The sequence below is a fragment of the Sorex fumeus genome, unplaced genomic scaffold, assembly GCF_029834395.1.
Source record: "Sorex fumeus unplaced genomic scaffold, SorFum_2.1 ptg000193l, whole genome shotgun sequence".
Classification (NCBI taxonomy): Eukaryota; Metazoa; Chordata; class Mammalia; order Eulipotyphla; family Soricidae; genus Sorex; species Sorex fumeus.
Window position 1 is genome coordinate 1,532,668 of NW_026606250.1, and position 20,203 is coordinate 1,552,870.

The following is a 20,203-nucleotide window of genomic DNA, read 5'->3' on the forward strand; positions in this document are numbered from 1 at the left end:
GCTTCTTGGGCCCAGCTCCATGCCGAACCCTGGCACCGCAGACGGTGCTCGGTGGGCACACGCGGGGCTGTAGGGACACGTACCCGATGCTCGCTGACGGTGGCACTGGGAGGAGATATCTGGGCTCGGGAGAGGGGGACGGCTTGGCCAGGATGGACTTGGGCACTGTCACGGAGGGCACAGGCGGCCTCGGTACGTCCTGTCGGGGTTCCGCTGGGTGGGCTGCGGCAGGGGCTGTGACCGTGCACGACCCACTTGGTGCAGTCCTGGGGTCCCGGCCCGAAAGTGTGACCGTCGTGAGCACCCCACTCGCCCCGGGTGCTGGGCAGGCAGGCCCCTCGGGGACACAGGGCTCAGGAGGCCCGTCGTCCGCAGGCTCCTCGGGGGCAGGGAAGGCCTTCCTCTCCAGCTCGGGCTCCGGGCCATCTCTGGGCGGCCTCTCGCTCGGGGCTGGCTCAGAGGCAGGCCCGTCACCCTTGGGCCTGGTGTCCTCCCTCTTGGCAGTGGCTGACACTTTGGGCTTCTTCTGGGCTGGCTCATCCTCCGAGGACAGAACCTGACCTGAGGGTGTGAGGGAGGGACGTGAGAAGCCCGACGTGCCAGGGAGGACAGGAGAAGAGGCCACCGGCCTGGCACTCACCTGTGCAGACTCTGCAGTTGAGGTCGAAGAGGTGCGCGCGGTGCTGGCTCGTGGTGTCCCTGAGCATGCTGCTGACCGTGTCGAGGAGGGGGGCTGCGCTGCTCTCGGGGAGCGCGCGTGCGGCCTCCTGCTCCTGCCAACGAGAAGCCCGTGAGCCCAAGCTGGGGCGAGGCCTGAGGCGAGCGTGGGGAGGGCTGCCGCCCGCGCAGGCGCCCACTTACATCCGAGTCGGACACGGGCGGGGAGTCCTCCATGTCGGGCAGGGGTTCCTGCTTAACAGCCGCCTTCTTGCTCTCGTTGTGCAGCTTGGCCCGGGCCTCCGTCACCTGCTGGGGAGAGGAAGCCCCCGTGACTTGAGTGGCTGTGGTGCCGTCAGCGCGGCACGCCTCCAGGCCCTGACAGCACTCACGGTTTTGGTGGGTTTCTCTTTCCAGGTGGAAAGCTCTTTGGATACGAGTTCTTCCGGTTTCATTCTCACGAGTTTTGCCAAAGAGATTTCTTCCCGCAGAACACGATGGAAGAGGCCCTGAAAGACAAACAGCTTCCGTTCACTGCTCAAGGTCTTCTCGCTCGGTGGCGGGGGGCAGAGCAGAGGGGGCAAGTCCTGCCTGGGGCCGCGGTCGGGCCACCTCTGCCCAAATCAGAACCCCTTGCCAAATGTGGAGTCGGGGTGCTGGAGCAATAGCACAGCGGGTAGAGTGTTTGCCTTGCACGCCGCAGACCCGGGTTCGATTCTCAGCATCCCATATGGTCCCCCGAGCACTGCCAGGAGAGATTTCTGAGTGCATGAATCAGGAGTAACTCCTGTGCATTGCTGGATGTGACCCAAAAAGAAAAAAAAACCCCAAAACACAAATGTGGAGTCGGGGACAGAGGCAGAGACTTTAGCCTAGAGGTCAGGGCAGCCGGTGAGCCACAGTCCCTGCCATTGGCCCCTACCACGGTGTGTGTGGGAGGACAGCTGGAAAGCACAAACGGGGCAGAAGCCAGGTAGCCCATGGCTGACGTCCCCCCAGGAACGAGCAGCCAAGGCCGGGGACGGAGTGGCCCTGCAGACACTTCACCTCGGGAAGGGGCGTTCACAGCCATGCCCAGAAGGAACGTCAGGGGCAATGGGTGGCGCAGGCCTTGCTACGGGGGAGGGAGCACTGGCAAAGGCACAGTCAGTCCTGCGAGGGTGACACTTGTCACCAGGCACCTCCTGGCCTGGAGCCCTCAGCCTTCGGGAGATGTGACACACACCTGGTTCTTAGGGTCCTTGAGGTTGAACATGATGCTGCGGTATTTACTCTTATAGCGGTTGTCTGTAACGTGGAACAAATTAAACATCTCCTTCTCGATGTGGAGAGCGATTTTCCCGACTTCATTTTCTGTCATGATTAAGTCGTCACTGTCACTGACTCTAGAGGGGAATCAGAAAGACGCGGGTGAGCCACAGCGCCCTCCCACAAAACTTTTTCCGAACAGCAGGGCAATCCTGAAGGGACCTCTGGGGAAGGGCAAGCTCTCCACGGATACGAATTGAACACAGATAGCCCACCTTTTCCACAAAATCTCTTTCAAGGAACGTCTTATATTTTGCCGGATTTGCGAATTTGGCTGGGCTGGGGCCGGGCCTGAGCCCCCAAGCCGTCCCGGGGCGGGAGAGGTTGCGGGCACGGAGGCACCCACCAGCTTCCTTCCGGCCCCCAGCAGCGCAGCAGAACCCAGCAGCTTTTTGGAAGCAGATGTGGAGGTGCCAGGTGCCAGCCCTGCCCTCTTGGCAGTGGAAGCACTGCCCGCGGAAGCCGCGGTGGTCCAGGGTCTTTTAGGAATGGTGCCCTGGAAGCCCGGCGACGAGCTTTTGATGCTTGGCTTGCTGGATGCCACGTTCACGAACGGAGACTTCTTCGGAAGGAGGTTTCTGGGCACAGGGGCTTTGCTGCCGGCAGAGGAGCCTGCAGGGACAGCTCTCTTAGGCACAGCCGCTGCCGCAGTCGGCTTCTCCTCCACACGTCGGTCCTCTTTGGTGGCTGCAAGGAAAGGCAACAGGCTTAGTAGGGCCGTGGGCCTGCACGGCTCCCCCAAAGGATCTTATTTCGGATTCACCCCCGCCTGTCCAGGAATCACTGCTGGCGGAGCTCAGGGGAGCACGGAGGGTGCTGGAGACCAAACCCATGAACTCTCTCCACCCAAGCACATAACCTTGGCGGCAGTCACTTCGGAACGGGCGTGAAGGCTACCAGCGGTAGTCATGATAGTAACCACACTTCCAAAACACTCTTTCCACTGAACTCTGGCTACGGTCAGTAAGCCAACCAGGGAGCAGTGTCTCGATTTCAATGAGCTGAGCTTCAACACTGAGAGGCAAATTCCAGGAATTCCAGAAGACCCAAAACGACGCAGAGTGCTCAGGGGTCATTCCCAGCTCAATGTTAAGGATGGAACCTGGAGCTCTTCGGTACAAAGCACGTGCTGTTCCACCGCTCTGAACTACCTCCCCGTGCCCAAGTTCGATTTTCTTGTAAACATGAACCAGAGCTCTTTCCCAATAGCTAAGACAAACTACAAATTTGGAACTGCTATGAAAAATCCTTCAGGCTTTGGAATAATCAGCAACAGCCCATAGGGAAGGGGGATGTTTACTCAGGCTTCATTCTGGAGTGGGGAACGTCACCAGCAACTTGCAACCATGAGGAGTGAACCGGAACACTGATATGACAAGCACACAAAAATGCTGTTACATAAGTGTTCCCATCCACACAGTCCTTGCTATGTCCAGTTATCGGGGAAGACAAAACCAAAAACTGCACTTCTAAACAAGTACCGGACCCAGAAGTTTGAACACATGAACAAAACCCTGTAACCCCTGCAAAAAGCGTGTAATGCACCACTGTAGGATTCTGGGTTTGCTGGACCCCAGCGTCACTGGGTGCTTCCAACTGTCATGTCAGACTGGGGATCAGACAGCTCTACGACTAGCCTGTCTCACTCCTGTGTCAGCAGGCTTGTACAAGGTTGGCACTCAGGAGTCAGGAATACTGGGACAAAGTCAAGAAAAGCAGGATGCTCCTTGGGGACACACTTTGGGCAGGAGGTCCAGTCACAGAATGGCTGCGAACGACTCCTGCCCCCATGGAAGAAAAAGACTCCAGTGCTCTTGTGCTCCCCAGGGACGGGGAGGAGGGCCTGCCCCACCACCCCCTCACAAACATTAGGTCACCTGGTGTGCAGGGTCAGTGCCACAGTGCAGGGGCAATCCGACCAGGAGGCAGAGTTGTCCATAAGCCCCATCCTCACCTTGGTCCCAAGTAGACCCCAGGCACAGCCCCCTCTGCAATCATCAGTTCACCCACTGGAGTCAACTCCAAGGGGCCACCACACGGGCAGTGAGGCACCCGGCACCCAACCCAAGTAAGCTGAGACCCTCTCATGTGGAAAGGGAGGGCAGGAAACGTGGCAGGAGCTGTTGCCTGGCAGTAGTCACAAACCCCCAGCTGAGACTCTGCTGGCCCAGCAATGCTTTCAAACCCCAAAGCTGCCCTGAGTGGCCAGCACAGTATAGCAGGTAGGGTGCTTGCCTTGCATGCAGTTGATCTGGGTTCGAGCCCTAGGATCCCATATGGTTCCTCAAGCTTGCCAGGAGTGGTCCCCAAGTGCTACCTGGAGTGTGTGCTGGGAAAGGTGGCATGAGGGGCTGCGAGTTCATCTCATGCCCGTGACATACAGGACACTGTCAGACCTGCCCCCTCCTGCCTCAAAGGGCCTTTGTCAAGACAATCCCACAGATCGCTTCTGAGGACCCAGAGTGCTGACCAGCCTCAGTGAGTCGGAAGGGCTGGAGTGTCTCACGCAGAAGTCAATGTCCAGCAATTCCTTGGGCCTCGGTCAAACTTGTCTCTCGTTGGTAAAATGTTCAGGGTACAAGTCAGTTATGCCCTTCTACCTTGAAAAGGAACGTCTAGGACATGGACCGAGTCCAACCAGTGACAGCGGCAGCCACTGGCGTGCAGACCTAGAGGCCCCCACCATGGCACAATGCTGGCGGGATAGAACGTTCCTTGTGAGGAGAGCTATCATCAGACTTGCCAACTCTTCAAATTCTTTAAGTTACACATGCATTTGTGTGGGGCAAAGGAAGTGGGCCAAGTGCAGGCCAGCCCCAGTGGATGGCTGACCTCATGCTGCCCGGGCCCTGCGTGCCTCCCCAGGGGTCTAAGCTCCTCCACCTGCGAGCAGGCTCAGTGTGGTGCAGGTGTGGGCTCTGAGCTTGCTGAACCCTCAGCAAACTGTTGGAAGGCGCCACGACAACAGCTGCTTGCTGCCTCGGATGCTGTGTGCATGCAGCCATTTACTTGTAACAGCCAGAAAATGTTTCAGGTGCACTAGACTTATCAGCACACACACTGGGGCAATTTCCAAAAGCAGGTCAGGTGGACATGAGACTGGCTGCAGTGCTGCCGTGCCGCCACTGGATGGCACTAGTGGGACAGAGTCAGCAGGATGGCGCAACGCCAGTCCCCGTTATGGGACCTTAAAGGGGGCATGCGGAGCGCAGGGAACACACGTGGCTCTGTCCCCTCAGATACAGCTCCTGGACCAGGCCCCTGCAAGAAACCTGGGTGCATGTTTTTGTCTCGCCCAGACCACGTGGCCCTTCCCCCAGCCCCCCGCCCCCCCCATCCAGCGCAGACCAGGAAGGGTTCCTCTTCACGGGCGAGCTGGCGGGCACGTGGCGAGAGCAGAGGTCCTGGCACCTCTCCCAGCACTGCTGTGACAGGGCATGGGGCAGAGCTGAAGCATGCGGGCATCTGCTCCTGGCACGGCCATGTACAATGGAATCCCCAGTTCCACTGTGTCTTCACCGGCAGGCGCTCTCCAGTGTGAAGAGTGGGTGAGAGCAGCAAGAGGCGGCCACTGCGGTGGCACGCTTGCTCAAGTGTCTGAGGGGAACCATCCTCCTACAAGTACAGCCAAGTCCTGATTTGCGTCTACCACAGGAAAGCTACACCCTGGTAACACCCGAGGGGGTGGGGGCTCTTCGTTGACTGGGAGTCAGGGTCACAGCCTAGGTCACGAGCAGATGGGTGGAAAAGGTCGTGCAGATCTTCTGGCCTGAGGATTCTGACACTAATCGCTCATGCTGTCTTGAGGTCGCAGCCCTCAACCCCCAGAGGTGGCTGCCCACTCTTCTCTGAGAATGGGCTCAGACCCTGCAGGCTCACAGCCTCGGGGTTAACCCCCAGAGCCGCCCCAGACAGGAAGAGGACAGTCCATGTCTAGAGTGAGCCGCCCCTTGCCTCCCGCTCCGTGACGAACCCCATCCTGGAAGACAGTGGCTGTCTCCCCCCTAGCTGCTGGCATCTAGGTGGCCTCCCTGGTGCTGCCCAGGCCCCCCGCCCCCAGACCCCAGGAGGTCTCTAGCAGCCGCCCATGGGCGGGCAGGGAAGCTGTTACCTCAGGATCCTCTCGCTCCGTCCTCCAGGCTCCCGCAGTAAGAGCTGCCCCAACCTTCTTCCATGAAAAGTGGCCATGACTTTGCTAGTTTTACTGCACTTCCTGTGCATGCTCATGTGTCACATGCGGGTCGAGAAAGCGGTCAGACTCACACAGGGACTGCAGTGTGCCCTACGGAAGGACCTTGGCTCGCCGACACCGGAAAGCCACCAAAAAGGCTTTCCTGAGCAGCTCCAAGCAGGGGCGTGAGGGTCACCAAGGAGCAGTGAAGCTGGCAGGAACAAGCCAGCTGGGGACGTCACTGGTTCTCCTCCCTGGGGAGCCCGAGAAGGGGGCAGCATGGGGCCTGGCCGATTTAGGGTCACGGGAATCCGTTTGTTGGCCCTTTCTTCTCATCAGCTGGCTCTTCTTGAAAAGCCTGTAAGACAGACCCTCACAGATACCGCTGGGAAACAAGCGGCGGCAGATGCAAAAGCCCACGAGCAGCACACCGGTGAGGAGCGCGAAGGCTGACATGTCCCCGCCCGTCTGATGGCCACCGACAGTTCTGGAGTTAAGGGGTAAGGGGAGGCAGATGGAGAGGCAGTCCAGGGGTTAAGGTGCTGGTCTTGCACACAGCTGGCCCTGGTTCAATCCCTGGCCCAGTAATTTGGTGCCAATCACAGCCATGTCCCTGAGGATGGCCGCTGGGCCCCCTTTCCACAAACAAAAAGGGATCATGCAAGTGACACGTGCTCAACGCTCTTATTCTAATTCAAGTTCTCATAGCACAGTGGCCCTGGCATTTTTGCTGGAGGAAACGTGCTACCTCCAACAATCTAAACTCTGCACCAAGGGCTGTGCAGTGACCTGTCCATACACGCGAGGCTGGACGGTCTCACAATGCAGCCTGATGTCAGGACACAGGCTCTGAGATTTTCCATTTGAGCACTCAGAGCTAGATGAAATGTAGAAATCGCAGTTCCCATTCAAAACCTGTCCAGGGCATGTGCTTCTAGGTCAAATCATGAGACACTTGGAGTTCAAAAAGCCTAGGATTTGTGCATATGAATATGCAGCGCAGAATCCCAAACTGTCCACAAGGAACCTCAGGCGTTTTCGAAAAAGGCTTCATCTCTCTCCACGCCTGACAATACAGGGATTCTGGCAGGAACAGTACTAGTGGGAAGAAAAGCAGCCCAAACAGGCCAACTGTCTAGAAACCCTCAAAGCTGAACGCGACCCTGACAGGAGCACGGAATTGTCCCCTAAGGGTGGGTGGGGAGCAGTACGACCTGCACCACAAGCACCCCAAGTTAACGGAGAAGCGGCAGCTGTTGTCACCGGGGGGTGGGGTCGTGGGAGGGGGAAGGGTGCTTGGGCATCCTGGGGCAGCAGTATGGGGGCTGAAAATGCTGAGGCCACACCAGCAGCGCTCCGCGGGCCAAGGCAGGAGGAGGGGTCCTCACGGTCAAAGGTGGGCTCAGCTGACTACGTGGCAACCTTCCCGGCCGACGATGCCAGCTGCTTTACCAAACACCTCACTTTCCTCCCACCCAATCATCTTCTGAGATGACATTTCTGGGAGAGCAAATGATCAGAAGCAACTAGTATCAAGCCGGGAAAAGTAACCATTGGTCCGTCCTGTCGCTCAGAGCACAGCAGCTTCAGGGAGCGGTGCAGGAAGAGGGCGTCGCAGCCTGTGGCCGGAGAGGTGGCAGAGGGTCCCTCTGGGGCATGCTGGGTTCTGGATGAGCAGTAGGCGGCCTTCCTGGCCGAGAAACAGTCCTACATTGGCATCAGTGATCTGGGAAGCAGAACTGCACCCTCCACGGCTCCTGTGCTCAAGGTGAAATCACTCACCTAGGAGCGGAGACCGGAGTCTCCCTAGCGGCAGGACCCCGACTCTACCCACCTCGCCCCCTCCAACCCGAGCGAGGCGGGAGTGAGCTTCTGGAGGCGAGCCCATCCACCCGTCTTCCCACTGACTTCTCGCGCGCCCGCTGGCACTCACGGGCTCCGTGGAACTGATGTTGAGGGCAGGTGGGGGCCAGGCCTGTCCGCTTTTACTCTGAGATGCCGGTAGCTGTGCAGACACCCCAGCAGCCACTCCCACCCTCCCGCCCGTACTCTAACGCGCCGTGAACGGGCCACTTTACAGAGGTGCTATATATAACTGGAAGCACATCTGAGGCTCGTTAGGATGAAATTCTTAGCTCAAACAACCCGGATTTTATCAATTCATCTCAATGCCACAATGGTTCTGCGTATGAACCACCCCCCGCCTAATGAGAAGCCAAAAACTAGTCTTCTTGGAAATTTCCTTGCGACTATACTGGTCTTTACGTGGGAGTGTGGCCTCCCATTTCCCAAAGCACCAGGCCCGGCGTCTCCAGGAGCGCTCCTTCCTGGCGCGATGGGCTCAGGTGGCGCAGAGTGCCTCGGTCATCTTACCACTTAGGCTTTTAAGCCACTTCGATGCTTTTCAAAGGGACAGGAGGACAGACAGCAAACCTACACATACTGGGAGGGACTGCTGGGAATCGCACCGAGGGCTCCAAACACTCCAAAGTGATGTGTCCTACCTCGGAGCTAGATGCCTGCCTTCTGAAAAGAACCTTAACAGTAAAAGATATGCCCCACAGGTCAACGTGAACTTCTAAAATTTAATTCTGGGAGTCAGACTGTGAAACAATTTTACGAATCCAAGTTTCATGATCAGACGTGTGATTTCAAAAAATCTTTTCGAAATCCCTTGGTTCCACTCATTTGCACCTTGCGGTGGAATCACTCAGGAGAAGTCTGGAAGTGGCTCTCCTGGCAGCTGCCCTCAGCTGGGCGCTGCTCAATGTTCACACGACACTTACCTTCAACATCGGAAGCCGTGGGGAATGGCAAATGTGTTTGTGTGGGTGTGTAGCATGTGAGCTGGGTATGAGAAATACTCATTTGAATCCCGAAACTCGGACTTCAGGACAGTATCAAGCGAAACACTAATGTACAGAACTAGACTTCCCCAAGGAAGGCGGTGATCACACGTGACGAGAGTGGAAAGACCCACCCCAAACTAGTGGGGCCATGACAGAACTGCGCTGACACCTGGAATCGGACAAGATGGACTTAACGAGTGCTGGGCAGTGGGTCGGTGCAACCAGACTCGGCTGAGGAGAATGCTAATACTTACCGCAGCCCGACAAAGAAAACATTAAAGCAACCAACTGTTGGGTAACAAGCATTCAACAATGAGGGTTGTCCAGCCTTTGGAAAATCAAGACAGAAGGAAGGACTACGGACAGGCACAGGGCTCAAGAGTGTCTCAGGCGCGGGCACTTGCTTCAATCTGCAGGTGCAGATGAAAATCGGCCGAGGCTGCTAGCTGCGGCCAGGCCCGCGTGGACGGCTGCGCAGGAGGCACGGGAGGGTCCAGGAGGTTACCCCGAGGTGATACATACATGCACACAACATGGATGGCCACGGGGCGGCAGTCTTTTCTGGCTTGACCGCATTGTAATTGTGGTCGCTTGCCCAGGATGGCGTGCTGGCATCACAGGCTGCTTCCTGCGGGAGGGCCTCGCTCCTTGGCAGGGCCACCAGCACCTTCTTCAACAGGACTTCTTTCTTGTCGGGAGTTGGTCTTTTGTGCACAGAAGAGATTTTAATGCCTGCCTGAAGAATCACGAAATCCCAACCATTAAGGTCAGTAAGGACACACGCCCTGTGCAGTCCAGTCCCCCCGGGTCCCCACCCTGCCCCGGCTGGGTACACATTTACTAGGCAGCGGCAGCAGGTGATGGTTCCTGCCCACGACAATGACATACTCAGGACTTAAGACATTGGAGCAACTGAGGCCCCGCATCACACGAGAATGAACCCTCAAGGGAGGCCAGGCGGCAGGCCAGAGTGCGGAACCAAGGGCCCTGCCTGGGCCGCACCAGGAACTGCAGGCGCACTCTCACTTCCCTGCCAGCGGGCGTCACTGTTCCTGCCCGCCAGGTGATACCCTGGGCAGATGACAGGCGCCACCAGGAGGGTCTTTCCAATAGTGCTGGGGAGGTTTGCGACAGGCGCCCGGAGGGCACAACACTCAACGCAGGAGCGAAGACAGTCCCTCGAGTGTTCAAGTGGTCCAGGTCCCCCCCCCACCCCCGGCTTCTCACCAGCACAAGCAGAGCAGGAAGAGGCCAGAGAGCAGGGAAGGGAGGCATGTCCACCGGGTGCCTGTGTGGGCGCTACTGTCCCTCAGTCGGGGGAGGGAGGACAAAGGAAGTCCTCCAACAAAGGCTACTGCAGGACTCTGATAAGAAACTGGCTGAAAGGGGTGAAGAAAGTACTAGAACAGACGTGGGGACGAGGTCAAGAGGATGGTCTGCACCCTCGATGCCTGCTGTGCCCTCACCCGGAAGCGACCACCCTTTGCCCAGCCGCTCGGGACTTACTCCGCTTACCTGGACGCTGCATTTGGGAAGACCGAGCTTCTCAACTTTCGTCTTGGCCTTTTCTTTAGGCTTGGGCTCTTTGCCCGAGCTCAGGAATTTCATCGTGGCTGCAGCGTGCTTTAGGATACAGTCGTTGCTACAGTACACGGAGTCAGGCTGCGCCACACGCGAGCATCCGGGGCCAATGCATCTGGAGGCGCCAGGAGCCTCGACAACCTGCGCCAGAACATGTGTGGCTTCAAACAATGTGCTCGCTGCACCAGCGGTCAGGGGCTTTGCAAAACCACCGCCTGTGCGCTGAGGTCACTGTCCCTACATCAGTTACTAGAAAGCTGCTCGTTTTTTCCCCCCAGACCATACCAGTGCTGCTCAGGGCTTACTCCTGGCTGTGTTCAGGGATCACTTCTGGCGGGGCTCCAGGGACCAAATGAGAGTGTCAGGGGTTGAGCTTAGGTTAGCCACGTGCAAGCAAGCGCTCTACCTGCCGTATTAGGTCTCTGGCCCTTATAAGTGCACCCCCCCAACTTACTGATTTATTGTGGGCTACAACCAGGTTGGTCACGAGCAAGGCAAGTGCCCTACCCACTGCACTATCTGTCCAGGCCCTTCAGGAGTACGTTTTGTTTTTCGCTTTGTTACGTTTGGGGGCATACCCCGCAGTGCTCAGGGCTTACTCTTAGCTCTGCAGCAGCGGAGGGACCATATACGATGCTGGGGATCAAACTGGAGTCAATCGCATGAAAGGCAAGCACTCTACCCAGGTTCTACCACTCTGGCCCCACCCTCCTGAAGTGTTTTTAATACAACTAGAAACTTACCTTTGCTTACTCTGAGCAGATACCTAATCCCCACTGAGGCCCTCATTCAAGACCCGTACCTGCCCTTTCCACCATCCATGGTACAGAGGCCTTGGCGCCCACTCAAGTTCTAATACGAGGTCAAGAGACAAGAGTTCAGCTGAGGGGAAAGGGCAGCTCAGATAGAGAAGGGAGCACCAGACAAAGGGTGTTTGGAGGATCCTCCCAGGAGGGGAGATGCATGTCGAAAGTAGACTATGGACTGAACATGTTTGCCACTCAATGGCTCTTTTGCAGACCACAACACCCAAAAGGAGAGAGAGAACACGAGGGATTGCCCTGCCACAGTCAGGGTGGGATGGGGGGAATGGGGGTGGGGGGGATATTATCCATGGTGGTGGAAAATGGGCACTGGTGGAGGGATGGGTATTTGATCATTGTATAATCGAAGCCCAAGCACAAAAAAATTGTAAATCTACAACTGTACCTCATGGTGTTTCACTAATAAAAAAAAATGGAAAAAAAAAACAAATTGGAACTAGCCTATCGTATCTGTGATGTAAAAAGCTTACACTACTTCACCCTTTAAGGACAAATATAAAAGACTATTTTTCAAGGAAAAAAAAAAAGTTCAGCTGAGGTCATTCAAGGCCCTAGCTAGGAGGCCAGAGTTCATGGAAAGGGTCTGGCCCTTGTGAAAAGCGCTGGGATTTCCAGCGAAGAGAAACATCCAATACTGTTCTTAAAGCAGGTTGCAAATAAAATCTAGGACGCCAAATTCCATGTGAACTTCCAGGAAGCAACAAGTCACCTTCCAATCTGAGAATGCTGCCAACGCTGCATGGGAGTTTTACAGTAAACCCATGGACCGCCCTCCCCCACAGCCTGGCCTCTGAGCCACTTGCAGTCACTGAGTGACAGGCGGGAGAAAGGCACGCCACCCTGCTGCCACAAAGCCCAGGGGGCAGAAGCACTACTGCTTCGATTCTCAGCTCCAAAATTTATTGATCTGAAGACAAGGCGCACAGACCACACGTAGGTTCTGGTCCACCCGAAGAATCTAAGCTTTACTCGGAATACTAGCACAGAGGGATTCTGGAATATGAGAGGACAATGACTTTCCTAGAAATGTACTTAGTTCTCGTTTTTCATAACAGAACGAATGAATGCCAATTCGTCTATGGGAAACGCATTGAAGTGGTACAGTCCTCACAACTGACACGCAACAACCAATAAAGCAGAGCAGCTGTGAGAAGTTTGAAAGACACAGAACCAAGAACTACCCAAGAGCTACCTGTGCGCCCACTGACAGAGGCCGGGGCCCGGGCTGGCTCTTTTCCTCCCTGGGTGAGGAGCCAGGGACACCCAGGACAAAGCTTCCAACCCTCCCTTCTAATCCCACACCGACCACACCTCCAGCCTGTGTGGAGAACAGGGGAGTGGGAGTCGGGGATGGTGATGCATACTTGGCCAGCTTCCCAAACTGGCCAACCTGAGGGTCACCGATGGGCACAGTGCATGTGGAGCCCCTCATTAGATGGGAGGGCAAGGAGAGTGGTACTGTGACCCCCCCAACGAACAGTCTAGGGGTGCCCTTTCCTTCCTCAGCACTCCCCCGACCCCAACCTGATGACAAAAGCATATAACAACAACACATAACGCAGCACAACAGATGTGGCTCAGCCACTGCTGGCGGCATCACTGAGATCATGGGTCAACAGCACAAGAATTTAGTCCCCGGGTCTGGAAAGATAGTACAGCACACAGGGCTCTGGCTTGCCCACGGCTACCGGGTTCCATTTCCACTACTCCCACTCACGATCCCCTAATCCCACCCAAAGTGGTCCCTGAGGAGCACAGAGCCAGGAGTAAGCTGTGAGCTGGCTGGTATGGCCCCAAGCCCCATCCCCAGAGACACCTGAGGTTTTGCTGCATATGCTGTGAGGGAGGGGTTGGGATTGGTTGTGCTGGCAACCTACACACCTTCACTGTCTTTCAGGGAACTGCAACTGATTTTGTTAACATACATACAACTCAAAATTTCACAGCAAGGGAAGACAGTGAAGGAGAGACCGAACTGCAAAGGTGAACCCACATAGGAACACGGGAGGTCAACCAAGCAGCAGAGCGCATCAGCTGGTCCCCGGGGGCCCTCGTGGAGGGGAGTGGGGAAGTCCCTGGGAGGGCAGTCCGGAGCGCTCGGTCGCCGCTCAAAGCCACGGCCACACCCAGCTCCTTCCCGGGAGAGCGCCATCGTGCTGCCCCTACCCCGTGCCTGCGCTCAGAGAACAAGTACTCACAGGCTGGAAGATCTTGAGCTTTTTCTTGCCACTCGGGTTGGCGGCTTTCTCGATCCTGCCCTTTATCCCTTGGTCATCACTCGATGTCTGCTCAATCGTCCCTATGCTAGTGCACTCCGCACCGTCGACATCTGCCGGCCGGAATTTCGCCTCCTGTTGCTCTGCAGAGTCCGAGGTGGTTTCATCCTGCACTTGCAGAATGGTGCAGTTTGGGCAGATGTAATCCTCCCCATTCCTTTCCAAGAGTCTCCCTCGAGCCTCTGAAATGCCCACACAGTCGCCATGAAACCATTCTTCACAACGGTCACAGCAAATCATAAACCTGAAATTAAAAAGTAACGGTACTAGGGCTGGAAAACAACACACAAATACTGACTTTTAAACACTAACAAGTCAAGCTGGTTTCAATATTCTAGAATGGAAAACAACTACAGACAAGTGTGAAAGTAATAAACACCACACGCTTCTCGTACGTGCTTGGAACGGTCAGCCAAGGCGTGTCAGCTGTTCTGCAGGGGCCCCGGGTAGGGCCACCCCAACTAGGCCAGTGCCTTCAGCACACCCAGTAGGCCCGAGCGGCTCACAAATTCTGCCCAGCACCCAGCCCGTGGCCCTCTGAGCTGCGACAGCACCGACCACACGTGACACTTGGCAACGGTGACCACCCAAGCCGGGTTTCTTTTTCCATGAGGACTTGCTCCTCTTTCTCTTTCTGGTTGTTGGGCCACAATCAGCGACACTCAACGACCCACCTGCCATGCGGAGGGCTGTGTCCAGGAGCACTCCTGGTGGGACCTGGGACCAAAGCAACCCGGGCGAGCTGCCACGCAGGCGCCGTACCCACCGCACTCCTATGCTCCAGCCCTAACAAGGTGCTCACCGGGCAGCTCGCACCCTCCTCTCCCGGGACCTACCTGTTGTTGTGAGGCTGACGACATATGCAGTAGAGGGCGTTGGGGTCGTACACCTCACATTCGGGCTTGTGCTTGCCTAGCTCTCTGGGCTCTTCCTCTGCCATCCCCCGGGCCGCCTTTCCTTCCAACAGACCCTCTTTATCGTCCTTGGCTGCCTGGGCTGCCGTCCCCCGGTCAGCCTCGGGTTCCTGCTTGCAGGGCAGTGAGCTCTCGACTGCGTTCCCCGCCTCTACATCCACGGTTTCTGTCGGGTCTTCTTCGCGTCGCTTCTTCCGCAGGCGATTCTGCATCCCCTTCGGGGGCCTCTCAGAGGGCTCCTGCTCCCGCTTTCTTCGCAAGCGATTCTGAAGCTCTTTCAAAGTCAACCCGTCACTGTCACTGTCGGAGGTGTCGTCGTCGTCTTCGCCCCCTCTGGCCTTTTCAGCAGAGGCGGGGGGATCCTTCTCTCCTGTGGGGTCAGCCTTGGGGCCCCCTTTCAGATCAGAGGTGCTCTCCACGCTCCCTTCCGAGGCAGTCTCCACATCTGTGACTGGACAAGATGTGGGCTCGCCGCACTCCTCCAGAGAGACCGAAACATTCTTCCTTCCTCGGCGGCGGACCGTGGTCAGGAACTCCTCCACGCGCTCGGTCCGCTTCGGCTGCCGCCCGCTGCGTCGCAAGGAGAGGCTCTGCTGCTGCTGGGGCTGCCGCTCCGGAGAGTCCACCTCGGCGTCACCAGCACCCTCTCGCTTCGCGATGGTGGTTCGTCGGAAGCCCCACGTTTTCCTGAACTCCTTACTTGTGGGCTTGATGGCCCTGGGTGTTTCCTCACTGCTCGGCTCACCTTTATCATCCATACCTAATGGCACAACGCAACCACAGCACGACCAACGTGAATGAGGCCCACTGAGCTGCAAGAGCACGCGGCCCCCGGGGGTGGGCAGAGCACGGGGCTGGATCCCTGCACGTGACCCCAGCACGACTTGGTCCCCCCGCCCCCAGGAACTGGGTACCACCAACACACCAGATCACCGGGCCCTAGCTCCGAACTGTCTGGCTTGGCTGTCCAAGTATCACTGGGAGCGGCCCCTGAGCACTGCAAAGGAGTCCCCCCAACACCAAAGCACAGAACATCTCCTACCAGGGAGAGCTGTCCATCAGAGCAAGTGCTCCTGATGATGTTTCTCAAGCGTGGAGACTCAAAGCAAATGCGAATAGGGGCTGGAGAGACAGCACAGCGGACAGGGCGTTTGCCTTGCACGCGGCCGACACGGGTTCGAGTCCCAGCATCCCATATGGTCCCCTGAGCACGCCAGGAGTGACTCCTGAGTGCAGAGCCAGGAGGAACCCCTGTGCATCGCCGGTGTGACCCAAAAAGCAAAAAAAAAAAAAAAAAAAAAGCAAATGGAATTAGTTGCAGAGCTTCTGCGTCAGGGGAAACAAGCAGCACACCAGCATTTTGTCAGTCGCTGCTTAGGAGGCGGCAGGAACCAGGCAGGAAACACCCAGCAGTCAACAGCACCAGTGCGGTCACAGGGTTTCTATGAACCCGTGGAACACGGTCTACCTACTTCCCAAGGAGCCGGGTGGGCTGGACTACAGGCCAGCCAGTTCGCACCCACCCAGGACCGGCTCCTTCTACCCCGGGCTGCCACCAACCAGCCCACACACGGATGGGAGGCCAAGAGCAGGGGCCCAGTGCAGTCTCGGCACCTGGAGGGCCACATGGGGAGGAGACTGCCCTCCACCCAGGGTCTGCTTAGACAGGGGCCCGCTGAGCGCTAGTGAGCGCTAGTGCTGGGGACAGCCGCTATGCAGCCAGGTAGCTCGGTGTTCCCCTAGAGATTTTACCAAAAGGCCACATTCAAGAACGAGCCCCTCAGAAAACGGTGCCATCTGGAAGGGTCTGTACCTCGAGACTTTTTGTCCAGGCTGTCTGTCAGGCTGGTAGTCACTTCCGTGTTCCCGATAGCTCTGATTTTATACCATGTTCCATCCTTGAGGAGACTGGCAGAGAACGAAACCTGAGAAACAAAGTGCACACACGTTTCCACACCCCACACAGTCCGGTTACTTGCCACCTCCCGCCACATGTCAGCGCTCCTGAGAGCCCGTTTATCCTGCAGCCCCCCCAGAAATAGTGTTCCAAGGGCTACCAGGACGGCACCTCTGTGCTGAGGCCACCTGATCAAGGTCAGGTGAAAGATGACCTCCCCAACCAAAGGACCCAGCAATGTGAAATCAGCTGTGACGCTGAGGCGACGCCAAGAGCAAGCCTCGCCGTCCACTCTCACAGCGACAGGACGGGCAGTGATGGCAGAAGGCTGAGCCCTGACACGAGAGAGGAGGAAGCCTTCAAAAAGGACAGCACTCACTCCATCCTCACAGCAGCTAGGAGGGTGCTGAGGGCGAACGACTCTCATTACACCAGCGGCAGGTCACCTGCCCTGGCAATTAGTTAGGGAAATCCTTTCTCCTGCAAACCATCCTGCAGCACAGAAGAGCATCTTAAGGTGAACAAGTCTCTGTTCTCCCTTTTTTTTTGGGGGGGAGGGGGGCTTTGGGGCCACACGGGCAGTGCTCTTCAGGGCTTACTAATGGCTCCGCTCAGGGATCACTCCTGGGGATGCTCGTCTGACCTGCTGTCTTCTCCCTCTGGCTCCTTAAGTCTGCATTTTCAAACAGCATTTTTAATCTGTACTGATGATGCAGTTCGAGCCCTCAGTTCCCACAAAGCTCGTGCCCGGCAGGGAAAGGGGGGCATGTGCTTGTGTGTATGTCAGTGCTTCACAACTAAGCTTTCCTCTACAAAGCAGAGGCCCCACGAACAGCACAAATGAAAATGGTAGAATGTATCCACTTTTTTTAAGCAGAAAATACAATTTCAAACAGAATCAGGCTAAATGTTGAGGCCAGAGATAGTACAGGGACTAGGGCATGGCAAGATGCTGCAGCAATCCTCAGCCTGATCCCAGACATCACGCGTGCTTCCGAGCACCGCCACAAAAGAGCCCCTGAGCCCACGCACAGCAGGGCGTGCCCCCTTCGACTCCACCCCATAAAGTTTTATGACTGTGGTCTAACCTTATAGATACTTTACCTGCCTGACTCTGAAAGGCTGGACACTCTGAGACCCTAAATATAACAAATACCCAGGCCGCCGGGCTGCTGTCCTCAGCGTCAGTACCAGGATCTGTCACTCGGACAGCTCAGATCGTTTAGATACACTCCCACGCAGCAAACTCCTGAAAGACAAGAAAAATACTTATAGATCTTTAGGGAACTACAGGGATGAAGGGAGGGGGATGGTGAATTTCATAAACAATCACAGGCGTGCTGAGCTTTTGAGATAAGGGCATCTTACTGAAACCCAGTGTAGGCACAAACACAAAAAATCAAAATAATAAAATTATATACGTAAACACAATTATTAAAAACTCTCAGGCCAGGGACATGGCTTAATGGTCAAGAACATATACCGAATGCATTATACCTGATCCAATCCCTGGAATACAAAAAAAAACCACCAGCCTTCAAAACCCAGAACCCTCAGTTTTGTAGATATACCAACTTTAAATATTCGATATTAACTAGGCTTTTATTTAGTGGTACGGCTTTTTTAAAAAGAAGACTGCTATTAAGAGCTTTAAACACCTCTCCTGTAAGGATTAAAGTAAGTCCATCATATGAAAAAAAAAAAGGAGACCACTGTTCCTGATCAACCACTGACCATCTTAAGAACAGACGGTCAAAAAAAAAAAATGCAGAGTTCACACACAAAAAAAGAACAAACGGTCTTCGTGTCTAATGCCCCCACCTCTTGGCGGGGGAAACAGAGCTACACCAGGTGATGCTCGAGGTTACTCCTGACTCTGAGCTTGGCAATTTCTTCCGGTGATGCTGGGGCACCACATGGGACGCCGGGATCCCACCCACATCAGTCACGTGCAAGACAAGCACCACACCCACGGTGCCATCTTTCTGGCTTATTACCCCTCTTCCTTCCAACAGTCACACGCAGCTCACACACACAGCCTGGTCCTAGGAAGGCCTCAAGTACCCATTCCTGAGCATCTCAATTCGAGCAGTAAGCCAGCCAACTGCCCACTGCCCCCAGCTGAGCCTGAATCCGAACACACCTCCCCTCCTCCACTGGATTCCCTCCAACTGCCTCCCAGTAACTGTGAGCCTCAGTGACCTCAGAACAAAGACCAACATTCTGAGGCGCCTCCTTGTCTTAAAGAGACAGAACCACGGACTGCTCTTCCAGTACTCGGGCCCTCCCCTGGCTACCACAGCCCTCAAAGGTGGCAAGTCCCGCCTCGCCGTAAGGATCTAGGGCTGGAGAGGCAGCACAGTGGACAGGGCGCTTGCCCAGCACACAGCCAACCGGGCGCAACCCAAGCATCCCACAAGGTCCCTAAGCTGCCAGGAGGGAACCCTGAGCAAGGAGCCACCCACAAGCCACGAGCACCGGGTGTGACCCCAAAACTTCAAAAATAGATTTTAGAAAGAATCCAGTGGGACTTTACCTTGCAGTTTCATTTATATTTTGGTTTTGGGGTCACACCTAAAAGTTCTCGGCACTCTCTGGGATGCCAGGGTCGGTCGGGCACTAGGCAAGAATCCTTCCTGCCGTACTATCGCTCCAGTTCCTGCTTAAAGCAACCATTTATATTTAAAATTTTAAATTTCACCAAACCAACCATTTATGAAACAAGATGTTCCAAGATTTAAAATAATCAAAATGTTGGGGCTGGAGTGATAGCACAGCGGGTAGGGCATTTGCCTTGCACACGGCCAACCTGGGTTCGATTTCCAGCATCCCAGCTGGGTCCCCTGCGCACTGCCAGGAGTGATTTCCTGAGTGCAAAGCCAGGAGTAGCCCCTGAGCATCGCCAGGTGTGACCCAAAAAGAAAAAAAAAGAAGTGTGAATTTGAACATCGCTGAGTTAAATCACAACATTTTGGCTTTTGTTCTGGGGTGCTCAGGGATCCCTCCTGGCGGTGCTCCAAGACAGCACAGGGGAGAGGAGAGGGTGCTTACTCTGCACTCGGTTCACCCAGGTTCGATTCCTCGCATCCTGAGCACCATCAGAAGTAATCCCTGAGTGCAGAGCCAACTGCAACCCGTAACCCCTAAGCATCACTGGGTGTGCTCTCCCTCCCTCCCCCACCAAAAAAACTAATTTGCTTCACAGATGGGAATAAACCTCTATGACATGGAACGAGATCAAAGTACATATTCCGAATATTCAGATCATTTCTAACATTTCATTCACCTTGACTTAATATTTGGAAAATTCATTATATTCACTATTTTTTCAAATAAATTCTAAAACAATTCAGTTCACGGGCCAGGCAGAGGTCTTCAAGGGCTGGAGCACAGGCCAGCAGGGAGGGGATGTGGGTTCTGTCCCCTGAACTGCACCCGGTACTCAAGAGCGCCAGCAGCCCTCCCTCAACACACCGAAAATCGAAGTAAGAACTTCAGGATCCAAAGCACGCAACAAGGACCAAAACCATCTGCAATCAAGGCCAAAGCCAAAGGAACTGTCCTGAGTTCCTGCAGCAGGATTTCATGGACAGCTGTGCAGACTGGAGCTATGAGCGGGGTCCTCTGACAGCGCCCCTTCCCCCCCAGGAGAGGCTTCTCTCTCGAGCTGAGAGCCCCAGAGACACCTGCACATCATCTTAAATGATCTCTCGACACTTCTGCACG

The 20,203-nt window shown here is 55.7% G+C and overlaps 1 protein-coding gene across 1 annotated transcript in view; it reads right to left on the reverse strand.

Moving 5' to 3' along the window:
- The window catches only part of DIDO1 (death inducer-obliterator 1), a 36,092-nt gene that overhangs the window by 10,059 nt on the left and 5,830 nt on the right, over nt 1–20,203 (reverse strand). Inside the window, exons 2-13 of the mRNA XM_056108039.1 lie at nt 17,582–17,726; nt 16,394–16,505; nt 14,503–15,340; nt 13,589–13,910; nt 10,501–10,707; nt 9,508–9,721; nt 2,181–2,652; nt 1,883–2,042; nt 1,050–1,166; nt 862–966; nt 641–773; nt 84–561 (exon numbers count right to left, since the gene is read on the reverse strand). Coding sequence (XP_055964014.1) covers nt 84–561; nt 641–773; nt 862–966; nt 1,050–1,166; nt 1,883–2,042; nt 2,181–2,652; nt 9,508–9,721; nt 10,501–10,707; nt 13,589–13,910; nt 14,503–15,338 — 3,044 coding nt within the window. The 5' untranslated portion in view covers nt 15,339–15,340; nt 16,394–16,505; nt 17,582–17,726. The remainder of the gene's footprint in view (nt 1–83; nt 562–640; nt 774–861; nt 967–1,049; nt 1,167–1,882; nt 2,043–2,180; nt 2,653–9,507; nt 9,722–10,500; nt 10,708–13,588; nt 13,911–14,502; nt 15,341–16,393; nt 16,506–17,581; nt 17,727–20,203) is intronic.